Source organism: Anas acuta, chromosome 2 (assembly GCF_963932015.1).
Source record: "Anas acuta chromosome 2, bAnaAcu1.1, whole genome shotgun sequence".
Taxonomy (NCBI): Eukaryota; Metazoa; Chordata; class Aves; order Anseriformes; family Anatidae; genus Anas; species Anas acuta.
The window spans coordinates 149,942,247-149,966,643 of NC_088980.1; the positions used below are offsets into that span (position 1 = coordinate 149,942,247).

General features: G+C 43.0%; 1 protein-coding gene across 5 annotated transcripts in view; it reads right to left on the reverse strand.

The window, feature by feature from the left end:
- Window positions 1–1,640, reverse strand: part of KCNQ3 (potassium voltage-gated channel subfamily Q member 3) — a 193,793-nt gene extending 192,153 nt beyond the window's left edge. For all 5 annotated transcript variants that reach the window (XM_068672677.1, XM_068672675.1, XM_068672674.1 and 2 more), the window contains exon 1: window positions 1,227–1,640. In XM_068672677.1, coding sequence (XP_068528778.1) covers window positions 1,227–1,573 — 347 coding nt within the window. In that variant the 5' untranslated portion in view covers window positions 1,574–1,640. The remainder of the gene's footprint in view (window positions 1–1,226) is intronic.
- Window positions 1,641–24,397: the final 22,757 nt, after the last annotated feature.

Here is a 24,397-nt window from a genome sequence, read left to right on the forward strand (position 1 = left end):
CTTCTCGCCCACGGCTAAATCCCTGCAAACATCCACGAGAAATTTGCCGGAAGGTAGAATCACAGCCCTACACTCAAGGTGTTTATCTGCAAGTGCAAGAACTACACTGGTGATCAGGGCTTCCCAAAATCCAGCTCCAGGCTTGCAGCCCATGCAGCCCAGAGCACTTTGTCTTTGGCAAATGAAGCAATTTCAGAAATCACTGCTTAAAGCCTCTATCACACAGAGCTCTGTATACGTTACAGCTTTCAAGAGAAATAGTACACCACGATCACTGATAATCCCTGGGGTTTTCAAACACATTCATAACACTAAAAAAGCGCACATTTATTTTAATAGGACTCTGCCAACTTCATTGTATTCTGTAAGCAGCCTTATTTTTTTTCTATTTTCTTACGAAAGCTTAAGGGATCTGAATTTTTAGGAATGCCAGTGGTCATTAATTTACCTTGGCACCTTTGGGCCAGAAAACGAGTTTGTTTCGACTCTGCCTGTGGCTGGTTCAACTTTCTGGTGGAAAGGGCTGCAGTGCCTGGGCTTCATGCCCTACAGGGTAACACTCAGTGGACTGAAACCTGGTGGCTTTCGTTTGCCACCTTCAGCTACTGTAGGAGCCGGCTCACCCGGGGTTTATAAAAGCTCGTTTAGCCACATGTAATGCTCTGCGCTGAACTGAAGCCGGCAGTGTCCCCTTAAGCACTTCGAGCCTTAAACCCGCTCAGAGCTGGCTCCCGCTCCCCTATCCCGCTTCCAGGGGTTGAGGCGCGCAGGTTTGGGCACAGCGCCCTGAGGCGACGCGGGGGCACGGCCAGAGGGAGCCACGGGCTCGAAAGAAACCGTTTGTTTTGGGAAACCAGAGGGAAAAAAAAATAAGAAGAAGAAAAAAAAAAAAAAAGAAAATAATAATAAGAAGAAAAGAATCATAAGAGGATAATAAAAATAAGAAAAATAATAATAATAAGAATCAAATAGTAAGAAAAAAAATAGTAAGAAGGAAATAACAAGAAAATTGAATAAGAATTAGAATAAAAGAATAAGAATAAGGAGTCAGAGTAATAATAAGAAAACCACTCAGCCAGCACATCCCTTAGTGAGGTCCCTGCCGTTCCCCCGGCGCTGGGAGCGAATCCCCCGGCCGGGGATGATGAAGCAAAAAGGGGCCCCCAGGCGCATCCTCCCGGGGATCCCCGGCGGCCGGGGGTCCCGCTCCCGCTGCCTGTACTCACACGAAGCCGTGGTAGAGCAGCGCCCAGCCTCGGGGTCGCTCCAGGGCGTCGTAGATCAAAGTTTGGACCCGTCGGTACTTGGCGTGGTTCCTCTTCACCGGGCGGCTCAGGGGGGTCTTGGCCAGCAGCCCCAAGCCCGGCGGGCTCCGCTTGCCCCCCTCTTCTTTCCCGCCGCCCTCCAGCAGCAGAGTCCCGTCGCGATCGGCTCCGGACCCCAGGGCCAGCGAGCCCTGCTCGGGGTCTCCACCGCCGCCACCTCCGCCGCCACCGCCGCCACCTCCAGTCGCCGCCCGGCCGCCCGATGTCGCCGCCGCCCCGCTAGCGCCGCGCCGAGCCTTCAGCCCCATGGCCGGGCCCCGGAGGCGAGCTGCGGCTCGGCGGCAGCCCCGGGAGCCCCAAGGCCATGATCCGAGCTCCCCGCCCTCCCCCCCACCCCCCCCAGCTCCCCCCCCGGATGGTTGGGTGGTGTGTTTGTATATATATATATATATGTATATATATGTATATATATATGTATATATATATATACGTGGATGGGGGTATATATATACGTATATATATAAAATAAGGGGAAGGGGGGATGGAGGGGGGGGAGGCGGTCACATCCCCCTCAGGTCATCCCCGCCGGCGGGCGGAGGGGAGGCTGGAGCAGCGCGGTAGGCACCTGGGAGGGGAAGCATCGCGGAGTTTATTTACCAGCCCGATGCCCGAGCCCCTTCCTCCCCCCTTCTACCCCTCCTCCTCTTCCTCCTCCTCCTCCCAGCTCCTGCCTGCCTCCCCCCTTCCCCCCCCCCACCCCCCCCAGCCTTCACGTTAGGGAGTGGCCCATTGTATGCACCAGCAAATAGCCGCCTGCCCCCCCCTCTCTCCCAGCCCTGGGGGGGGAGCTTCTCAGCCCCCTGTCCCCCCAAACCCGTCCATCAACCCCCCCAAATAAAAAAAAACACCGGCTGTCAGCCCCCCGCTCCCCTCCTGCATCCCCCCATCAGCCGCCGGAGGATCCGAGCGGGGAGATCCCGGCAGGCGGCGGGAGGGGGAGACCCCTCTCGACACCGGGGGATCCCCCCGCAGCATCACAGCCCACCCACACCCCCCCCATCCGCACACACACCACCCCCCCGAGGGGAGGGGAGGGAGGGGGAGGGCATCCCCGGCCCCCCGCGGAGCAGGAAGGAGGAGGAGGAGGAGGATGAAGGATGCCGGGAGAGGCGGCTGGAGGCGCTGCCCGCCGAGCAGGGCTCGCTCGGAGCCGAGCCGAGCCGAGCCCCTAAGCACGGAGGTGGGGTGGGGGCAGCACGCCCGGGCAGCCCCCCAGGGCTCAGGTTTGGGCACGGTTCTCTCGGGGAGGGGATGCTGCTTCTGCCCGGGGGCTCCGGGGCTGGGATCCAGCAGCTCCACAACACCCCACAACCTGCCCCACAACACCCCACAACCTTCCCCCAAATGTGTATCAGCCCCCGGGTCCTGCCCCGACCCTAAATCCAGAGGGGGTTTGATGGTCACTCTCCTTTCCCACTCAGTTTGGTGGCTGAGAAGCCGGGAGGAGACAGCTTTTGTGTGCTCTGCAGCCCGCATGCTCTGGGATTTCCGCCACAGCGCAGCAGGAGGATCCCCTTTCCTCCTAGAGGTGATTTTCCGTGAAAAATCTCTCTGCGGGGCTGAGCATTCACATAGCTTGGGAGGATACCAAGGGTCTGATCGAATCTTCCTTGTCAGATAATATTTAAAAAAAAAAAAAAGAATAGAGAGAGGGAGAGGAAAAAAAAAAAAAAAAAAAAGAAACACAAGACAAAGCCCTACAGATTGCTGGTTGTTTTCCTGAGAAGTCCCCCTCCTCCAGATGGGGGAGTTTTCCTGGTATCTCCTGAAGAGATGCCAAGACACCCAAAAGCCCTTCCAGATTTATAAGGGAAGCAGATTTGCCACCTACTCGAGCAGCTCCTGCTCCCCCAAAGGATTTATGATCTGAGCGGTCCCTTCCCTTTCGCATACCAGGAAAAGATAAAAAAATGGAAAGGGAGCTCCTGGAGGTGGACCCACCCGAGGCTTGCAGGGGCCACTTCAAAGCGCCCTGTCGGAGATGTCACAGGCATGTCTGTCACTGCAAGAAGATGCTGGGGAGGAAGGACTTTATTCCCTTGGGTATTTGGACCTTCTGAAGAATCGAGCAACTTCTGTGTCAAAGAAAAAAGGCTCTGAGAGCCCGCAGCTCCCCTTTGCTACCATTCCCCTCCCAGCCTGCAGCCACCACCTCTGCCCTCCACTCACCAGCGAGCTCCAGTGTTAACACCACCTCGGTCACCAGCCTTTTTCCAGCCTTCACATCCCTGAGGGGTTTGTCCAAGGGCAGATGTGAACAGGCACCACGGGGTCTCACCTGCACACCTGTGGCATCAGCAGCCAGGGGCAGGCTTCCCAAAATCCCCATGGCCCCAAGGCCATTCCCGAAATCACCGCCCCGGCGTGGCACCAGGAACATGTAAGTTCTGCTCCCTGCTCTGCTGACATCTATCAGCATCATCCGAATGGCATTTGTAGGCTGTATTCCCAATGAGGGCTGTGGGAGGCTAGGAAGTTTGGATAACTAGGCCATTTATCTCTCTCCAGCTCCTGTTCTACCTCAGTACAATAGCGATGATGCTTTCCAATACCACAGGGGAGCCGTAAGCATTAGCGAGGATGTATGGGGCACTGAGAAGAGAGTGCTTATCCAGATAACCCCCTGTGCCTTAACCTTCATCCCAGCACTGCATGGGAAGAGGCGGGAGGAGAAGGAGGAAGGAGAGAAAATTTATAGCTAACCAATTCATCACAGTTTTGAACCACAACAGTGAATGTTCAACAAGAAATTAGAATGGTAAATTATTTTTTTTGGGGGGGGGAGGATGTAAATTATTTCCATTAACCAAGGGTTGTACCAATGTCAAATAGCAATCAGTGATTGATAGGCCGGCACACGAGCTTGTTTGGCCTTTACACAATGCTTTTCAGTATCAATTACAAGCTTTTTTTTTTTTTTTTTCTTTTTTCAGTTGCATCCTCCAAAAGGCAGTCCCTCAGACAATTTCAAGTTCCAAATTACCCCCGTACAAACTAGCCATTAGGATAACCAAAGAGGATATGAGTTTCCATCTCCTCTCCAAATTTAAAATCCCATTGCTCAGTGTCAGGAATTCTCCTCCTCCATGCTCCATCTGGGATAACTACTGCAAATATGTATCTGCACTAGCTGGGAAGCAGTTTAACACAGGGGGAGTTAGCTAAAACCTTATAAATCAGTGCACAGACAGCCAGTAGTTTTGAGGGGCTCTGAATCAGCCCCTATTGCTGCCCCAGATAACCTCGCTGCTCCTTGGGTCCCCAGCCCTATTGCACACCTGCTGGCAAAAAGCTCCCAGCAACTTCCAAGGGAGCTTGGACAGATGGAGCACTCCAGGCTATGATTTGGCTTGATGAGCAATTACGCTCCATTACTATTATTTATGATGTGTTGCTGGCAGCACCCAACACGCACAAGTTTGATATCCACCTCCTTGGCTGACACTGGAGGTCTTGGTAATCAAAAGCAAGTGCTTCTTGCCGAGCTGGAGTTTGCAGCCAGGAGGCTGCAACAGGCTCTGCTCAGAGAGTGCAGAGGGACTGGTGGTAAACATCTCCAGTGGGTTATGCTGGCCTTTGTCAAAAAGAAACCAGTTTCAGTCAGACAAGTTACACTCTAAAATCATAGGAAAACAGGAAGGGATTGTATCTGCTGGTCAAGACAGCATGGTTTGTTTTGGCTTATTAACAGATCTGATGGATTCAACTGGAGCATCTGAATCACGCTTACAAGAAGGAAAAATGCAAATGGAAATTCAGGAAGATTCAGTTACGCTGAAAAAAAAATAAAATATAAATGGGATTGGAATGAACAACCAACAAATAAAATTTGGGAGTGGAATGGACAACCAGCTGCTCATGAGCTTCAGTGGCAGGGCGCAGAGATCTGGTACCTGAAAAAAGTGCAGAGGAATATCTAGGAGTCAGGAAGAGAAAGCAATGCTATCTATATCATGAGTGAAACAGTCCTTAAAATGCCATGTCCTATTTTAGTAGGACATGCTTTGAGAAAGGAGCTGGAGAGCAGAACCATAGGGATCATCTCCTGGAATGAAAGATCCGGAGCTCGAGGACCTCTTGACCTAGATGTTCTAGATACAGCAAGACCCACAGTGGAGGATGAAGCTGGACCTCTATCTATCTATAACTAGACCTCTATCTATCTATAGAGGTAAGTGGGATCTCAGTGTCAGTGCTGTGTAGAAGGTGTTGAATATTTTTGCCCTTCTCTTTCTGTCCTTCTGCTGGCTCTCCTATCTTATCAAGCACAATGTTTGCAGTGCTTCATGGTCTCTTTTTTTCTCATTTCCCAATTAATTTTATTTCTGTCTGGTCTCTAGCACCAACCTCCGCTCAACCTTGATAGAAGCTACATCAAGCACCCTCATGCTCTCATCTCCAACGGCTTCAAGGAGGTCTCCAGTCACATACAAACCTACCTCATGATCCATTTAAAGTATTTTTTTTTTTTAAACTTCAATACGGGGATGTCCACGAAATCAACCAAAGTGCTTGCCCACAGTCTGGAAGCACCCACTCCTCATGAATGAGACAGCACCAATACCCCAGCTAATTCCAGCAGTAGGAGCAGTCCGCTCATAAAAGAGATTGAAGCTCCACGGGACTGATTTCCAGGATTGCTGTCCCAGTCACATCACTGTGCTGCAGCAGCTACACTGTTCAAACACCCACCTAGCTTCATACTGCAATTTCAGTGTTCAGCAGCAGAGAGATGTTCAGGTATTTTCTCTCTCATCTCTACACATCCATCTCCTCATCCTTCCCTTCAGTTATATGTGACACTTATTTTCAGGGCTTGTGTTTTAAGGCTTAGCACTGGGGGAATCTAAGCTATGGCTATGGCTACTGCCTGCTAAGCTAACACAAAATGAAGCTTAGCAGCTACCACGTGGAACAGCCTACAGTCATGCACAAAACACTCTCAGACTTGGTCTTAAGTCAGAGTTGCAGGTTTGATCTTTATTTTTAAAAGCTGTGACCTAGTTTAACCCAAAGTTACAGTCTGTGATCTGCAGATGGTCCAAGTGATCAAAATGTCACCTTCTGGCTTCCAGATCATTGCATGACCTCCATGAAATCAGGCCAAGGAAAAGGGCACAAAAAAGTGTTACTGGGGAGAGTGACATCAGTGTCTGCTCCTTGAAACTGCCAGTGGAAAAAGGGAGGGGGAAGCTTAGGAAATCTCAAAGCTGTGCAGAAAAATAAAAGGTAGTTATGACAGCCAGCTCTTCCTTCCCTAGACTACAGATAAGCCTGATGAAAAGTAGTTACTGCCTCAAGCTGTTTTCCTTTCCTCTGCAGCAACAAGGTGCAGCTGAAAACCAGAGCCTATATTAGCACCTTAGTGGCTGAGGAACTGTGGCTGGGGTCCCAAAACATCAGTGCCTGTAGACCTATCCTTTTCTCCTTCTTTGTGAATTTTGTGGGGTGGTTTCACTGTCTTGGAAATTGCTGAGGCTCTATAGCTGGCAAGAGTTCAGCCTTTGGGCATGACATTTACCTTAGTGAAACTGCAGGGAATAGACAAAACACATTTTAAAAAAAATAATATATATATATATATATATATATATATATATATATATTTACTTTCTCCATAGGAAAGATGCTCACTTGAGGGCCGGATTCCTTGGTCTGGGAGAAAGCAGGACAAATGTTTCCTGTACTGCAACTGCGCAACAACACATAAATAACATGTCACCTGTTTCTGTGGCACCCTTAACAATGGTAGGCCACAACTGCTAGATGTCATTGGCCTCACTGCCTACAAGCTTCACGGAAAAAAAAAAAAGAAAAGAAAAATAAATCTTCACCTCTATAAATTATGGCACAGACAAAAGAAGATCAATAAACTGTATCTTCACACTGTCTCAATGCCATTAAAAGAGCATCTTAAACCAATCAAAAGAGCATTCATAATTCACTCATGCACACCTTTCTGAGCCCATGGCACAGTGCAGAAAGCACATGTGCACCTGTAATCTTGTCCAATCATTTCATATAGTGAGACAGGAGGAAGGATTTCCTCCAGCAATGTTAATGCATTGTAGAGGTCTTGTCCATCAGCAGCTCCAAACCTCGGACTACTGGGGTCCTTCTGAGCTCTGACTATCTCAGTCCTTGGATTTCCTGGGGGGGGGGGGGGAGTGAAAAAAAAAAAAAGTCTCAAACTTCTTTATTTCTCAACCCACTGAGCAGAGCAGGTTTAAACTTTCCAGGCTGTTGGATTGCCTTACCACAGTTCAATTTCAGGCATGCCCCTTGAGCACAGGTGGCAGGGCAGAACTGTGACATTAAAAGTTAAAAAGCTGACTTGAAAAAATGACAAAGTTCTTCAGAGAGGGAAAGCAAACAAATAAAGATGGTTCTTCGTGGCTTTTTCTCTCATCTAGTCTCGTGTTTTATGACTTTCCATCAGCTGCTTGGAATTTCTCACTCCCCCTGCTGACTGTAAGTGAAGGCAAGTAAGGTGAGAATCTCACTTCCACGTGTGGGGACATCACAGGATCAACCTGAAATCCTGACGTCTGAACTCTCACTGCTACAGCTGACAACTCCAAGGAATATGTAGTGGACTCATTACTGGCTGAAATGATTTTTCTATTTCTTTTCAGATAATTGTTAGGCTTGCAGATTGTGCCTAATATAATGCAGTGTCTGTTAAAGCAAGTCTATCAATCTGACACTTTCTCCTACCATCAAAATAATGAATTGAAATGCCAGTACTGGAAGTCTGATCATGTTGGGGATTCAACAACAGATGAGGACACTCTAGATTCAGGCCTTTAGACCTGAAGAAATTGTGTTTTCAAAGATGTGCCTCACAGGGAACCTACCCAGTGATTTCCTTTACACTTTCTACTTTCAAACAAGGGAGTAGCCTGGCTTAACCAACAAGTAACTCTTCTGGGTGTTTTCTGGGGGAAAAACAAATATCCAAAAACTTATTCTAAACTTATACAGAATAGAAATATTCACATGACATAATTGAAATAATAAAAGAGGGAGAAAGGGTGGCCACATATAGGAAGAACCGTTGAATATCAGTTAATATTTGATATAAATTGACCCATCGCAGTTTCTTCTAGTAGAGTGCTTTGAGTGTCTCGAATGCCAGAAGCATGCTTCTCTGTGACACGGGCTTCATCAGTGTTGGTAAAATGAAATGTTTGAATACTGGTACAAAATTAGTACCAGCTTTGGGTAGGATCATAACATAACTTGGTTGTATGAAGCACCACACAAACTGACATGGAGATGATGGCTGCCAAGCCATCATGGTACAGTCTACTTTGCAATACTCAATAGCCTTATGCCAGTAGACTCCTAATAGTTTCAGTGAGAGCTCTGATGAGTAGGAAGGGGTCTTCAGACATTATCTCAGTGCTGTGTCTGACTTCTGAACACCCAGCTGGACAGGACTGGTGGAAGGACCTGGCATATATTTTAATTTCAAGGAACTTTACCCAGAAGTGCACTATAATTCACAGATGTCAGCCTTTTATATGTGGAATCCAACTCTGATTTGCAAGGCTATCCCACTCCTACTTCACATTCAGCCCTTGAGAGAAGAACATTCTTTGAAAGAGGCTGTGGGCTGGCAATGATCCTATGGGCAAAGTTTGTGTTCAGCATCTTTGGTAAATTCTAGTCCTCCAAAGATGCCACTTACCACCTTCCCCAAGCACAGGAAGAAGATGCCCTGTGTTAAGACACCCTCTGATTTCACAAGTGTAAAAGTAAAAATCTATTTCCAGCCTCCCTTTCCCTGCCCAGTTATCTATAAGATGACACAAAACCACAGCCAAATTCCCCCTCTCATCAGCAGCCATCTACTGACAAACAGCTTCATGAGGGCTTCCAAAACACGGCAGCTGTGAAGGCTCAGCAAAAGCCTTGAAGGCACCACCACACACATATCCTAGTTTTCAGATGGTTTCCCTTAGGGCAAGCGCAGCCCTCATACCTATGCAATCTCTTCATGCTGAAGACAACAGAGAGCTGCACAATGCCACGAGAACACTTTTTTTTTTTTCTACTTGGTTTCCAGCTGGACACCCTCCCCAGAAGTGATATCCCCTTTGAATTATAGCCTAAAATATATGGTTTCTGTTATTCTAAAATGTCCCCTTTCCACTTCATAATTTGCATCTTCTGACTGTTTGTTTTCAGTAGAACAGATTGTCATTGGTTGTAGAAACCTGTATTTTGGTGCACAGAGATAAAAACTGATCAGCCTGCACATCACTAAAGCCAGCTTTATGTAAGGAAGCACAGCGTGGCTTTGTTCTTCTTGCAGGCCCAGCCATAGCACAAGGCTTGTTGTGCAAGGGATGGCTGCACTGGGAGTCTGCCACACTGAATGACTACCCAGCTTTTCTGGAGAGGAAATGTCTTCACCCGGTAAAGAAGGGCCTGGGTGAGTTCACAGCTTTCCAGTGACGATATGGGCATACTCCTTAAATCATGTTATTGCTAAGTATTGCATACTCCTTAAATCATATTATTGCTAAGTTTGATTGCAGAATGGAATATCAAAAATAAATAAATAAATAAATGAATGAATAAATACTGTAAAAAAAGACAGTGTGTCTAGTGGATACAGGAGGAAGGAATAAGATTTGCTCTCATCAGTTCAGAAGGAGAGTTGATTTGGCATTTGAGGAGATGTAGCACTTTAAAGATCTTGTTGTTTCTTCTTTCTATTACTTTTTCTCCATGTGGCTGTGCTCAACACAACCCCATGACCCACCAAGGCAGCAGCTGTTTGTCTCAGTTCCTTGGGACTCAGTCTTGTGCTTGACTTCCTTCCAAGGCCAGAGCACAAAGTTCTTGGGAACACCGGGGCCTTAGTGCTTTGAGACTGCAATGTCTGGCACTGCACAAGGCCTAAAATGAGGAATGGGATCCCTCAGTGCTGCAAGAACAGAAGTGCTACATTATTAATAAGCAGGTGAACAAGAACTTATATCACTGTGCAGTTCTTAAGTATGTGTATTGAGGCTCTGGCAGTGAAAGCACATCTGTTAGTCTCATCTCCACCAGATGGTTCCTTTCAGCGCCCGAAGTTGCTGTCATTTATTTCATCACTAATTTTGTTCAGGGGCTGCTGAGGAGTGGGCAGTGGTCTGATACCTGAAAAATTTGCCAGGAGCACAAATCTGTAGGAATTCTTCAGCAATAAGTTTAAGCCTCTGTCAGGGTTTTCTTCCCTTTGAATGGTTTTGAACAGATTAAAGAAGCGAAATATCTCTTTCTAATAAATATGTGAATTTTGAGTTAAACCCTTATTTATTTATTTATTTACTTTGTTGGAAACAAGTTCTAGAAGAAGGCAAATCACTTTTTTCACTAAAAAAAAAATAGTTTGTAAAGCTGGTTCTTTTTCAGTTTTAAATAAATAAATAAATAAATAAAGGTAAATTTCATAGTAAGTTGTTAAAACTAAGGCTAAGCAAACAATAATTCAAAGTTTAAGGGTCTGAGCAGTTCTTAATGCCCAGGATTTTGGGGAGGTTTATACCAGGGTACTGTTTTTTTCCTTGGGGAGGACTCTGAGGACATGCATGGCTGGCCATGGCAGCACCACTGAGCAGCAGGGACCGAATAGGATGTTCTCAGTCAGTCAAATGTCTGTTTGTTGATCTGTGGGCCCTGTGAACTGGGAAGACTTGCTGCAATTTTAGCTGAGGTTCAGTAGCAAGGCCACATATCCATATGCCTGCTTGAATCTTTAGACAGCCTGAAATCACATTCCATCTTGTAAAGTTTCACCTTTTAAAGACGATGTTATAAAATTCCGGGCCCCCAAGCTAAACGTCAGTTTTATTCTCTGGCTTTCTGATTAAAAAAATAAATAAAATCTTCCTTGCACGTATATCTGTTCATCTATCTGCCCTATTTCATTTTCACAGCAGCATACCCGAGCTTTGAATGAGTCTGGAAATTAGTTTGTAAAAGGAGTTTGAAGCCAAACTGAGGAGCACTCAAAGTTAATTCCAGCTTGATCCTCTGTGATATGCAGAAGATCATTTGTGATATCTAGATTCATTACAAATCCTTTTGCTGAAGACTTTGATAGTTGCTCCTAGAAGGTTAAAAGAACAAAATCCTAATCAGATGAATAGATTGAGTCTCTTGAGTTCATGATAGGACTTAAGCAGAACTGAGGGATTTTTTTTTTAAATTATTTTTATTTTTTTGGTCAAACTCAAAACATATTACTGGGAAAATTACTATATAGATAGAATTGTGTGGAATTTTTTTTCTACCTATTTCTCCAAAAGTTTAGACAGAGTCAAATTTTCTCATTTTAAGGTTCACTGGAGGAGTATATTTGTATGTTTTACCATTGCAAAGTTCTCTTTTAGAGGTTCAAACCAGAAGTAGTATAATTAGAAAGTTGGCAAAAATAAGTAAATAAATAAATAAATAAATAAATATTTTCAAACAGACAGAAAATAAATGACTCCCACTGCCCTTTCTAACATCTCCTTCCATGCCTTGAGATTGCTTGTTCTTGCGTTGAAGTTGCACAATGTTCTTTAATGGTGTCGTTCTGCATCTAGCAACCAACAGCAGCCAGAAACCATTTTTTTTCCCTTTCTGGTGTGGTAGTTTTCTCCTGGCTTATAACATAATCCATCAGTGTGACTGTAACATCCTAATAGGCTCAGATACCGAAAACACCACCCACCTAAGCTGAAAACCGTGAGGCATTCCTGGAGAAGCTGGAGTTCAGGATGTTGTTGATTCTTCACTAGCGCACAAGGAAACTTAATTCTGCCCACAGAGAAATGACTTTTGACTCTGCTGTAGCAATAGTTTTTGGCTACCTAATCTGGTCATTGCTCTAGGTTAAAATGTCATTTGTAAGTAAAAATGTCATTTGTGGGTAAAAAAGTAATTTGTTAAGGTAAAGACATCCTTTTTTGGTATTTAAATATTTAAGAGAAATTAGAGCTTGGGGGATCTGATGGCCTCTCTTTTCTGTCATGGGGATTTACCATTCCAGAAGGGTAATCCCCATGATGTGGGGACATTTCCTGGGAACAAGGGCTGATAACTTTTCTGTAGCTTCAGGTGATCACTTAAATATACTCTTCTGATTTCATGGGCCAGTGGGGGGGAAGCGAATTAAAAAATAATAATTATAGGTTTGGTCCATGTAGAGGGATTTTCCTTAAGTTTGTTTCAGAAAGGATCACTTTCTCTTAATGCCACAGTGTGAAGATTTGAAAATTGCAGTCCCCTGCGGGACTGAAGCCTTGGACATTTCAAGGGCCAGAGCACATCCCAGACTTTGCTATCACTTGCAGAGGATCATTCTGCAGCCTCTAGTTCAGCAGACTCTTGCATCCCATGGTTGAATCTCACCAAGAGCTCTTCATGTGTTAAAATGTCTTCTCAGGCATTATCTTGTTCGTTTGAGTCCTGCTGGCACTTTTAAATGTAGCAGAGTACAGCATAGGTGCCAGTTAGTGAATGGGGACAGATTTACTACAGGAAAAAGAGCTAAAGGGAAGAGCTGTACATGAGGAGCTGTTTTGCCATATCACCACCTACTTTCAGGCCATATTAGACCTGTTTTGCTCCTACCTTGGACCAATCATTCTGTCATTAAAGAATGTTCTATGAAAGAAAATCTAAATGTATCTAACCCTGGAAAAATTGCTCCCAGCAATTCGTCATTGAGGTAAGTGACAGAGCAGTTTAAAGGTATTCTTGGTGCAGATCCTTCGCCTGTAGCTGACCTTTCTGCTTGAAAAGAGACTTAATTCTTTCTGACTGTCAGGACTCCATTCTTCAGAAGCATCACTCTTCACTAAAAGGGAAAGTGCTCGCACCACAAGATATTTTTGTTCATACCAGGAAACTACAAGAGCATTAATTTAAATGCATTAGCAAGGCATTACACACTTGTGCACATCAGAGAGAAGCCTGCATTCCTCCTAATGACCTCAGCTGCTTTTTGGTGTTTCTGTCTATCACATAGTTCTGCTGGACCAGAAGTGTCACTTGCTCCTACCAAAGGATGAAAGCTAGAGGGGCAGGAGACCTGGGAGGTTGAATCTAGAATTCCCAGGTCTCATCTCACCAGCTCAAAGCACAGCAAGGGACAAGCCACTTGGCTGATGGTTTCCAACACTTGCCCATAAATCACTTGGGTATAAGGTGCATTAACCACCAGAAGTTCTGCATTAATGCAAGTTATCAAAAGCTAAGGGTAAGGATGACTTAGCCAAACCAAAAGGCCTCAGTCAGGTCTTTTGAATACCTCTATATTTCCCTGACAGATTTCCAGCAAGCTTGGAAAGCCCAGAACACTGCAATCAGTTGGACATTTTCCATACAGGTTTTAGTGTCCAGGCTGGGAGTTACTGTTTGAAAGCCCCAGTGCTTACGGATCCATGCCTTCATTTCCCTACTTTCTAATAGGAATAATAGTCCTGTGGCAATAATTACTATCTGCAAAGCACTTCAGAAGCTTGTACAGAGCATTCCCTAGAGCCAGCTACCTACAATCAATGGGATATAATGGCCTCATACTATCACAATAATTAAATACTTCCAACTCTTCACTTAACCAATGTTTACAGTGCACCAGTGAGACACAGGAAATCTTAACTTTATCTGGTTGACAGAGAACAAATGTAAAGGAAAAATTTGTACAATGTTCAGAACATCTCGATAATGTGTGTAAAACCTCGGGCTTCTGAGCAATTACATTCAAAAGAGCTGTTAGGCAGCTCAGACTACTTAATTTTAAGACTGCAGGAGTCCCCCTTGCAGCTCAGAGAAGTGCATCCATGCACTGTATGTCCTATGCTTGGATCCTGGCAATCAAAATTTTACAGAATATGGCTGGAGCAGTGAGACTTCTCTGGACCTCTTCAAGACGTTCACTATCTGTTTCTAAAGAGAGACCTTCAATAACTTATTTCTGGGACAGGAGAAATGTTCTCTAAAGTATGTCTTGATAGCCATTTGCAAGGAACAGTATTATATGTTTCTAAACAAGAGATTTTTAATTCACACAACAATTTCAAGATTATTTTGGCCTTTATCATATGTATACAGTATCAAAAGTGGAAGTCTGTACTGATGGAATTAAGAATAGATGATAGAGGCATTTTGTAGGTAAAGGTATGTAGGGCCACAAGAAAAATAAATAAATAAATAAATAAATAAATAAATAAATAAATAGTTTTAGCATTCTGTATCTGAATATCTGCATTAAATTCTGCCTCCCTTGTCCATCCTCCAACAACCTGGAAGAGAAAGGATAATTCTGGAGTTTCTGAGCTTGTAGTGTAGCTACATGTTTCCATTTCTTTTACTATAAACAAACACACAGGCTAGACCCATAATCACAAATGCTGTCTCACCAAAACCTGACCTTCTGTTGACCTGCCCCCGTGTTTTGCGTATTTGAAAGAAAGCAGAGACTAAAAAGATGGATCTGAATGAGGAGTGTTCTGTGCATAGCATGGTGCAAAGTGCATCTCCAATGTGATTACCAGGAACCAAGTGGGACTGTGCTATTTCAAAGTGATTCTGAGTCATATAATGTATCCCCCGGAGAATTTACTGCAACATAACAGCAGACAGACCATCCTGTGTTTGGAAAACACTCCATTTGATGCATCTTCAGAGTAATGCTGAATAATAGAAGATATTGTGTATCATCTTAATTTTTTATGATACAGCACCACAATGCAGGTCAAACAGAAACATTCACTCTTAAAACACCACGGACAACTCTAGGAAGTCAGAGTGGGGATTTTTGCTTTGACTTCTGTGCACTTTGCTAAATCAGGTTTTTTATAACATCAAAATTTGCTCAAAATGCTTTGAAAATGGCATCTGCTGCCATTTTTTAACTTTAAGATTAAGAACTTTTCTGGCAGTTTCTGAATGAAAAAATTAAAGGAACATCTGCTGGCCATTTGTTTCTACTTCCTCTTGTTACACTCATATATTAAACTGCTCATAATCATTCACAGAAAAATTACTATTTGACCTCAAGTAACAAGAAAGATCTTTTCCTTATGCCTGACCAAAGTCTACCTAATAATTCCACCATACCTAATGGACTTTACTAGCAGATACTTCCACAAGTTTTGCTGAAACCCACAGCAAGCTCAGTGCAGTTTCAAGTGGAGAAAATTTTATCAGTGTGTAGTGAAGACCCCTGGACTTTTGACAGACACCCTTTCCCCAACATTATGTCCTTCATGCCTTCAGATCCAAAACTCACACCGCTCATTAAATTCCTACTTTGGGTTAAGTCATTTTATGTCAGTGTCATTAAGCATGAGCCAAATTCTGCTTTACGTGAATAAACAATAGAAGATAAATTCTGTTGGCTTAGAGGGACACTAAAAGCAAGGGGGAAGATATAAGGAACTCAACTTTAACAACATCTATGTCTGTGCACTACATGTGATTTGAGAAGCATTAGCATTTTGTTTTGTTTCAGTCTTGTAATTAGAAGGATTGTGTTTCATTATCCTACTGTAGCTCTCGCTGTGACATGGTCCCAGTTATCTTTCTGAAAGAAATATTTCATACACAGTATCCAATTCTATTGGTTGATCACAAAAGCTTTGGAAGTTTCTCCATTTCTTATATCAAGACAGAAAGAAATAAAAAAACAACCATTTATTCTTAAGGACTTATTGTATTCTTGAGGATGATATACGGACGCATTTCGAACAAGACAGTTCATATCCATAGAACTGAATGCTTGGAATATTCACAGAAGAGATATATATTTGGTGGCTTGTTTTTCCCCTTTTCTTTGTAGGATATCTCATTAAAATGGGGGTGGGGAGGAACAGTCTGCATTAATTGTTTGACATAAATGTATGGGGAAAGGGTTTGGGTTTGTTTGGTTTTTATTTATTTTTATTTTTATTTTTTATTTTTTCCAAAAGATCCTGAAGACATTGTTCCCCATACTGTATAGAAAAACAGTTTTCTATCGCAGAAGCCTCCCAGGTTGCCTCTGTAAACAGTACCCAAAGTGTTCTGTCTTCTGCTTTTCTCCTCACCTCATATGCCAGTATTCTGCCCTTCCTTTAACAAAGTCCTTCCTCATGCAAACCATATGTTCATAGCTAATAAGATGATGTTGCCAGTGATACATATAATCTTATGTTCCTGTGTGCATATGCTAACTACAGTATTCATTTTGAATATTCTCATATTCAGAAGGGAAAAGGTCTTTCCTATATTTATGCTAATTAGCATAACATACTCTACCCAGAATTCATCATATTCTGCTAAGCTCTGCCAAAGAAAATGTATTAATAGCTGAACTGTTGCAACCCTTTATTAATATCGACTTTGCAAGCTCTGTACCAATTTTAAGGCACACCACGAAGACAGGATTTTTGTCCTCATTCCTTAAATCTTTATGACTAAGTAATCAGAGACAATGAAAAAATGCTCCAGGCAAAACAGCTTGGGTGTAAAGACAAGCAGTGTTTAACTCTGCACTGGGTCGTTCTGTTTTATAGCTGTTGATCAGTGACATGACTCTGTGTCTTCCCTTAAAAAAAGGATCTAATTATGCTTCATCAGCTCCTGACATTCATGAAAGAAGGATTCCTAAAGACAATGACTACTTCCAAGAACTGCCTGATGTGAGTGGAATCTATATGTACAAATACATATATTTGTGTGATGATGGTATTGTCCAATATGCCATACACTCTCTCGGCCTGGGGGATCACTCTTCTACCGAAGATTTTTAGCAAAGGACCTGTTTTGCCTGCGTGTTGAAAGGGCTCATTCTTCTTGGGTTCCTGGGTACAAACTGACACAACTATAATTAATAGAAACCTCCCCAGATTATTATTGTTTCAAAAAAGAACATTCATTAAGATACACAGGGAGAATGTGAAAATATGGACAGAAAGATTAAGAAAAAGGAGGTGCATTATAATTTGTACAAAAACAGATGCATGGCTATAAAGCAGAAAGACAAACAACATGAAAGAACCACAAAACATCCTTGCATATGAGCTACTTTCCGTTGTCTCAGTATTGGAAGAAGAAAAAATTGTGGCAAGACTTGTAGGTGAGCACCATAGCAAGGCAACAAGTTCATCAAGGTTTTACCAGCTATCTTGACCAAGAACAGGAAAAAAATATATAGTAATAGCTACATAGCTCTATTTGGCATATTTTTTAAGACAGTCCCTGGTTCTGAAGTAGCTCACCTAGCAAAACAAAAACTCTACAACTTCTGCTGGTAAACACCACAGCCACTTTTGCTTCCCAAGCTAAAGCATGAGGGCTGTCTCCTGAGGTGCTAACAACCTTCCTCTGCCTTTGTTTTCTACTATACTTTTTATTCTGATTTGACAGGGCTTTTGAGATCCCACTGGGTTTAATGAGGTCTAATTTTAGTCTACAGTCTTTCCCATTCTGTTAATACTTTATTGAAGGTTTTGTAAGATTCTGTCTCTCCATCTTCCCCACATTGTTCTATTTTATCAATATAGCTCTTTTTTTTTTTTTTTTTAAGGTGTTATTTTTTATTTTTTTATTTTTTAGGTTTATTCATTAAGCACTGATATGAACAGGGAGATACATATTTGAAGGCTGCTAACCCTGGCCATTTTACTTTAATGCAACAAATATACTTGTTTTTTAGTAGAAAACTTGTCAGACAATATCATTGGGATCACAGAGGTGTGATGGGATAGTTTAGGTGACTGAAGTGCTGCAGATGGACAGAAGCTCTTCAGGAAGGACAGGCTTGGATGATGAGTTTACAGGTTAGGATTAGTGGTCAGAGAAACGTGGGTTCACTGACTCTGGTCTTTACAGGGGATTTGAGTCACCCTGGTATTGTCTGGAGGTCCAACACAGCAGGTCATAAGCAATCCACTGCCAGATGCAAAGGTTTGTTATCGGTGGCACAATGTCACTACTGGTGTACCTCTGTGGTTGAAACTGGGACAAATATTGTTTAACATTTGCTCTGCTGACCTAGATGAAGAGAGTGAAGCCTCTAAAGCTTCCCAAGTGATAAAAGACTCAGAGGAGTGGCAGTACCAGGATGTGTTAAAGGATGTGCTGCCTTTCAAAGGATCATCAACAGAAAGTAACCTGAAATTGAACAAATGGAAATGAAGAGTCCTGCATCTAAGGAGGTACACCATCCTGAACATATGAAAAGCAGCTTTGCAGAGAAAAGACCTGGGGGTCCTCCTGGTGGACACCAAAGTGACAACGAGACAGAAGTGTATTCTTGCAGCCAAAAAATAAAAAACAAACAACAGACTCCTGGGTTACATTAGGCAGAACATTGCTGGCCGGTCAAGGGAGGTGATCCTTCTCCTCCATTCAGCACTGCTGGGATATCTGTCCAGTGCTGGGGACATGTACAAGAGAAACATGGACATACAGGAGCAAGGCCAATAAAAGGCCACAAAGATGATGAAGAGACTTGAGCATCTGTCTTATAAGGAGATATTGAGAGAGTTGGCAATGTTCAGCCTGGAGCAGAAAAGAATCAAGGAGATCTTCTCCATGTGTGTAAATACCTGATGGAAAGAGGAAAGACTCAGATTCTCCTCAGTGGTGCCCAGTGACAGGACAAAGACAATAGACACAATTGAAATAAAAGATTTTTAAAAAGCTTTTGTACTGTGTGGGCACTTGAACATGGAGTATGTTTCACAGACAGGCTGTGGAGTCTCCGTTCTTGGAGGTATTCAAAACCCAGCTGGAGATTGCCTTGGGCAACCTGCTCTAGACCACTCTGTTTTGAGCAGGGGACTTGGTGAGCTGCAGAGCTGCCTCCCAACCCCAACTATTAAGTGATTCTGTGAAATACAGACAGCTCAACCCACCCGGTGACTGGATGCAAAAAGGCATTAACATATTCTTTGGTTAAGTAAATAAATGTGTAACTTACATTCTAAAGATACATAAAAGTGTGATAGGAGGTTTTTGTTTGGTGCTTCAATAAAATGAATTTAATAGAACAAATTCTCTTAAGTCATACTTAAAGATCACTGCCTCCAGCCCAGCTAAGTTCTGAGGACTTGTACTACAGATCTGACATGCTCAAATCTTTAGTACCCTTAATAGTGTTACTTAATTCTTTAACACAAAACTATTAATCTATTTTACTCAGGTAGTGGGCAAGACAAGAGAGACAGTGTGCCAATAGCTGACCTAGAAATTAAAGCCAGCCTTTAAGTTTATGTTCGGAACTCCAGCTATGAGATGGGACCAATGCATCTGACACTGAAATACGTTTGTGCAATTAGTCTGTTATCCATCAAACAAAATTAAAACCCCATTGCTCAGAGATCTTCAGGTGCCATTGTTTGGCTTTGAGCAAGATTTGTTCTCTTGCAGAACAGTAGTCCCACTGGATGTTCTGAGTTTACAGTTTTAATTAGCCAAGGATAAATTGCTGGGGGAAAGCAGACACTATTCGTTTGCCATCTCAACATGGTAACTCTTTATATGTCAGCATGGAAGAAACACAGATCAAATTGAAATGGCAAATATACCCTCAGACATTGCCATGCTTCTGTTTCTTTTTCCATCAAAAGCTCCTGGGGAAGAATTTCCTCTGGTATCCAGGGCTCTCCTTTTGCATGAATCTCCATATTTTTCTGCATACTTATGGTACAGTTAAAGAGAACAGTATCTTCTAGAATTTAATTTTATTCTACTTCAGCCTAATGATTTCCTGATCAGCCCCAGCAGGGGGGCTGATCTCCTAAAGGAGAGGGATTAGGAAGCAAGAAGCAAAGTTCTGAGAGCCCTGTGGCTTAGCAAAGGCAAAACTTTTTTTCAATCAGCATGACTGATGAAAATGAATATCTCAGAGATGCTGGAAATGGTTTAGTGCATAACCTTCCCCATGTGAGAACCATAACTACAGCCTGGGAAAGACATGCTGGGGGTTGCCCAGAGTCCCAGGTCATCTTGTTGTAACTTAAACTGGGATAACAAGTCTTCTGGCAAGCTGTGAGATATGTGGCAGGTCCCTGAAGTCTTGGCAGCATTCTCTGCATTGGCAGGGAGCAGACCTGGGACCACCCAAAAGCCCTTCCAGCATGAGCTGAGAAGGAGGCCGAGTCCATTAGGAGAATTACAGTCATTGAGTAGGGAGACTTGGTTCAAATGATGTAGGAGTTGATCCCTGGACAGAAAACCTTGGCCAGACTTCAGCGGAAAATCTAAGAGGATATTTGTTGCAATACAAAAGAGACACAGGCCAAATGAGGAGAACCATATACTGTAATTAATTAGTGAGGAAGGACATAGAGCTATTGCTGCATTGTGAAATCCAGCTACTAATTATGAAGAGGAAGATACAAAAGCATTGCTTTTCTGCCCACTAGTTCAGCCTTATGACTCACTGGGTCAAACGCATCTTTGGTTTAGCATGGTTGATGTCAGCATAGTCAAAAGTAAAGAGAAATTTAGTTTTTCCCTTCTCTAGAAGCAAGCAGTGATCCCTAGGTTCAAGCAACTACTTTTTATCAGAGAGAAGCTGCAGATCACAGAGGTTGACTACTGTGTTATTAAAGCAGGTGAGTTAATTAAAGCTTTCTGGTTTACAACAAGGATTGTGTCTCATTCCTAACAGTTGATGTATCTGAGCTCTCCTCAAAGGTCAAGCATCCTTTTTCCTTTCTGTCACACAAGTACTTTTTCAGCTGGGTTTGTGGAGCAAAGATGACACTCAGTGGCTGGTTAGGTTATCACAGGTATGCGTTTCCAGCACTTTTCTGAAAAGTTTGTTCTTAGATGCTGTTGGCAGAGGCTGTTCACAACAGACTGCTTTGCCATTTGGGGTACAAGATCATCTTCACATTTCCAGCAACAGTAAAGCACTCCTGCCCTCCCATCACATTCATACTAACCAATGTTTTATTTTTTATGCACATTTTTGATGTAGAATTTTTATTCTTTATATTCTTTGTAGAAAACAGGATCAGGTCCTTTTTGAATTCATGGTCACAGCTCCCTCTATGCTGTTAGGAAGAGCCTTTGTGTACACCCTCTGCTGTGGAAACCCAAAGACCTTTGAAGGAACTGTAGGCTTTGGATTTCCCTGAATGCAACAGATATGGAGACTTGTATCAGGAGCACAGCGATGAAGCAAGGCAAAAGAAATGTTAATGGGGTAAAATAGGGATCCAGGTAAGGATTTACCATGTAAGGGGGAGAATTGGGATTCAGGGGGGTTAGGTTTCTCCCCTGTACTTTCCCACTAGCATGGCTGATGGAACCCACTGGTGTGGAATGGCAACCCATCTAACCTGGCCATTGTCACTCGAAGACCTAGATAAAAGGCCACTGGCTGCACAGTATGTACTACATACACTGTATGGTGGTGACCTCCGCAGTGCATGCTCATCTGTCTCAACACCTTCTGGTTATGCCTGACCCCCTTACCAGAGATGAAGTTATGCTCAGGCTCCTGCATTCATTACTGTTATCACAGTTTTTCCCCTCCCTCCCAACGCATCTCCCAGAGTGAGGCTGCATGCAAGCTGGAGGTTTGATCACAAGTATCATTGTCTTCACTGATGAGCTACCCAGATGAAAAGAGCTCTGCCAACAGTCCCATTTCTCAGAAATAGGTGTCTGTATCCCAGATATGATGTGTTCATAAGCCTCTTTCATTAGCAACATAAATGCAGAGAAGGCAGAAATTCAGTTCCTTCTGCATGTCTATGGCATTGGGGAATAAGGAATAATAGCATTAGAGCAAAGGCAATCTTCCCCGCTGCTGCCCATGGTCTTTCTGGGTTAAAAGAGAAGAGTTGGAGCCTACAAGGCATGCCTGGCAACTTTTGCCATCTGTAAGATAATGTATCAAAAAGGAGGAAAATGAGGATGGATAGGATTTCACTTTCTAAATACAGTGGTGCTGGTTTGGCTAGTGACAGATGCTAGGAGATGATTGGCAAAGTCCTTTTTGCTGATGGTTCTCAAGTTGAAAAATGCAGCAAGGGGATCTCCCGCTGATGTCAACAAAAGTTTTCATAGAGATTGAGGGCAGAATACAGCATTCCTGTAGTGAGTAAACTCTGGAAATATCTGTGATTCCTAGCATGCTCCACTTGCAGCAAAGGAGAATATCTCTTGCAATACATCATCCGAATTTTTCCTCCTTTGTAATCTGACCTGGACTTCCTCACCTCTGCCCCACTTTCACAGACTGTCCCTGCCTGCTTCACCTGGTAATGCAGCAAATAGCAGAGCATTTATTAATATTATATTCTAGTTATACAGTTAGGCATTACAATTATTGGTTAGCTTCGGGACTCAAATGGGAATCATTTATGATTACTCATTTGATTCTTTTTAGGGCAGGGATCACCATTTTTCTGTGTGTGTACAAGGCACAGTGAATGGCAGTAGGTCATATCATAGTGAGTCTGATGGAGAAAAATGCTGCTGCTTCTGTCAACAAGGATAATGATGAATAGCAGGTAGAGACATCATTCAGAGAAAGTGTTTTGTGGTGCCTGAAGAAGAAAGAGAATGCTGCAATAGTGTTTGGATTTGGGAAGCTACATTGGCAGACATGTTGGTGTTTCAAAATGCATATTTATGCTTAGAGTACATTTATATGCTTATATAAGTATGTACTTGGTTGTTCATACTCTGCAGAACAATTGTCGAACATACAGGTAGCATGAAGATGTCAGTCTGGATAAATTCTGATTCCAGGCTTAAATTTTCTTTCTTTTTTTTTTTATTTTATTTTTTTGTACCACTTTATTATTATTATAATTATTATTTGTTTTTACCACTCAGCCTTGGATCAAAACTTTTACTTAAACCCAACTTTCTAAAAACAGTTTAGGTGTCTGATGTTACCAAAATCAAAGCAAACTAAGTTTCTGAATGCTTTTAATGTCCACTGAAATAACAGATGCCTAGAAAATCACTGAACGTTTTTCTGCCATGCTAAGGACTGACTAGACTCACTTAGCATTTGCCTCACTGTTTCACAGTTTTTGTCTTTAAGTCACCAACTTCAATCTATTCACACTTTGATTGCTTTCTCCTCCAAAACTCACTTCTCTCTGCCAAAATCTTTCTAGCATTATATTATTACTTGTTTCCAACATGCCTAAAAGTTTTTAAGTTTATCTGGATGCAGCTCAGTTTGTGAATTAAAGCAATACAAGTGCATAACCAATAAGACAGACAAAACAATACTATCCATCACTCGATGTATTGCCTGCTGCAGAAGTCAGACTAGATAAAGCTCAATTCACAATTGCAGATGTTCCTGTTAGTACACCCATGAGAACTACATTAGGGTTAGCACCAAAGAAAATCACCTTTCTCAAAATAGTTTGCGAACATGAAAATCTTTCAGATTTCAGCTAAAGTTTCTAAATATGAACTATACTGACTTTATAAGAATATGGTTTGCATGCAAACAAAACATTGAAAAAAAAACATTTATACGCAAATGATTTGAATACAAATGCCCAAAGAAACAAGAAATTAATCAACGTATTGCTAGCTTTAAATGGAGGAGTGTAAACTTAAATCTGATGGTGTAAACAGGGTCATGAGCTCAGAAGAGGGTGAGCAGCAGGAGGACTACATTACTGACAGCAAATTGTGCAAACACTAAAAGTCAGGAGCTGCTGTTTAGCGACTGCATCCCGTGCAGTCTGGAGTGGGACAAACCTGGGTATCCAGTCCAAAATTATACTGGCTTCTTTTAAAAAGTTCCCTACAGCTTTGCAAGCTCATATGTAATTCACTGCTTGCAGTTCCCTTATTCCTCCTTCATCATTATTGCTTTCTCAGTGTCTTTCTCCTATTGAGTGTTTCAGCTGATTTCTCTCTCCCCAGATATAGGCACTTACGTTATCCCTGAGTCTCATTTTGCTATTTTCTGCTCTTACTTTTAACCTCTAAGAGGGCTTTAACCAGTAAAGGTCTTGTCCTTTTGTCTGCCTATCAGCTGTCATTACTGGGATCAACAAGGCTCTAAGTGTCTCCCAGTCACCAGCTCTCTGTAATCTCATCAG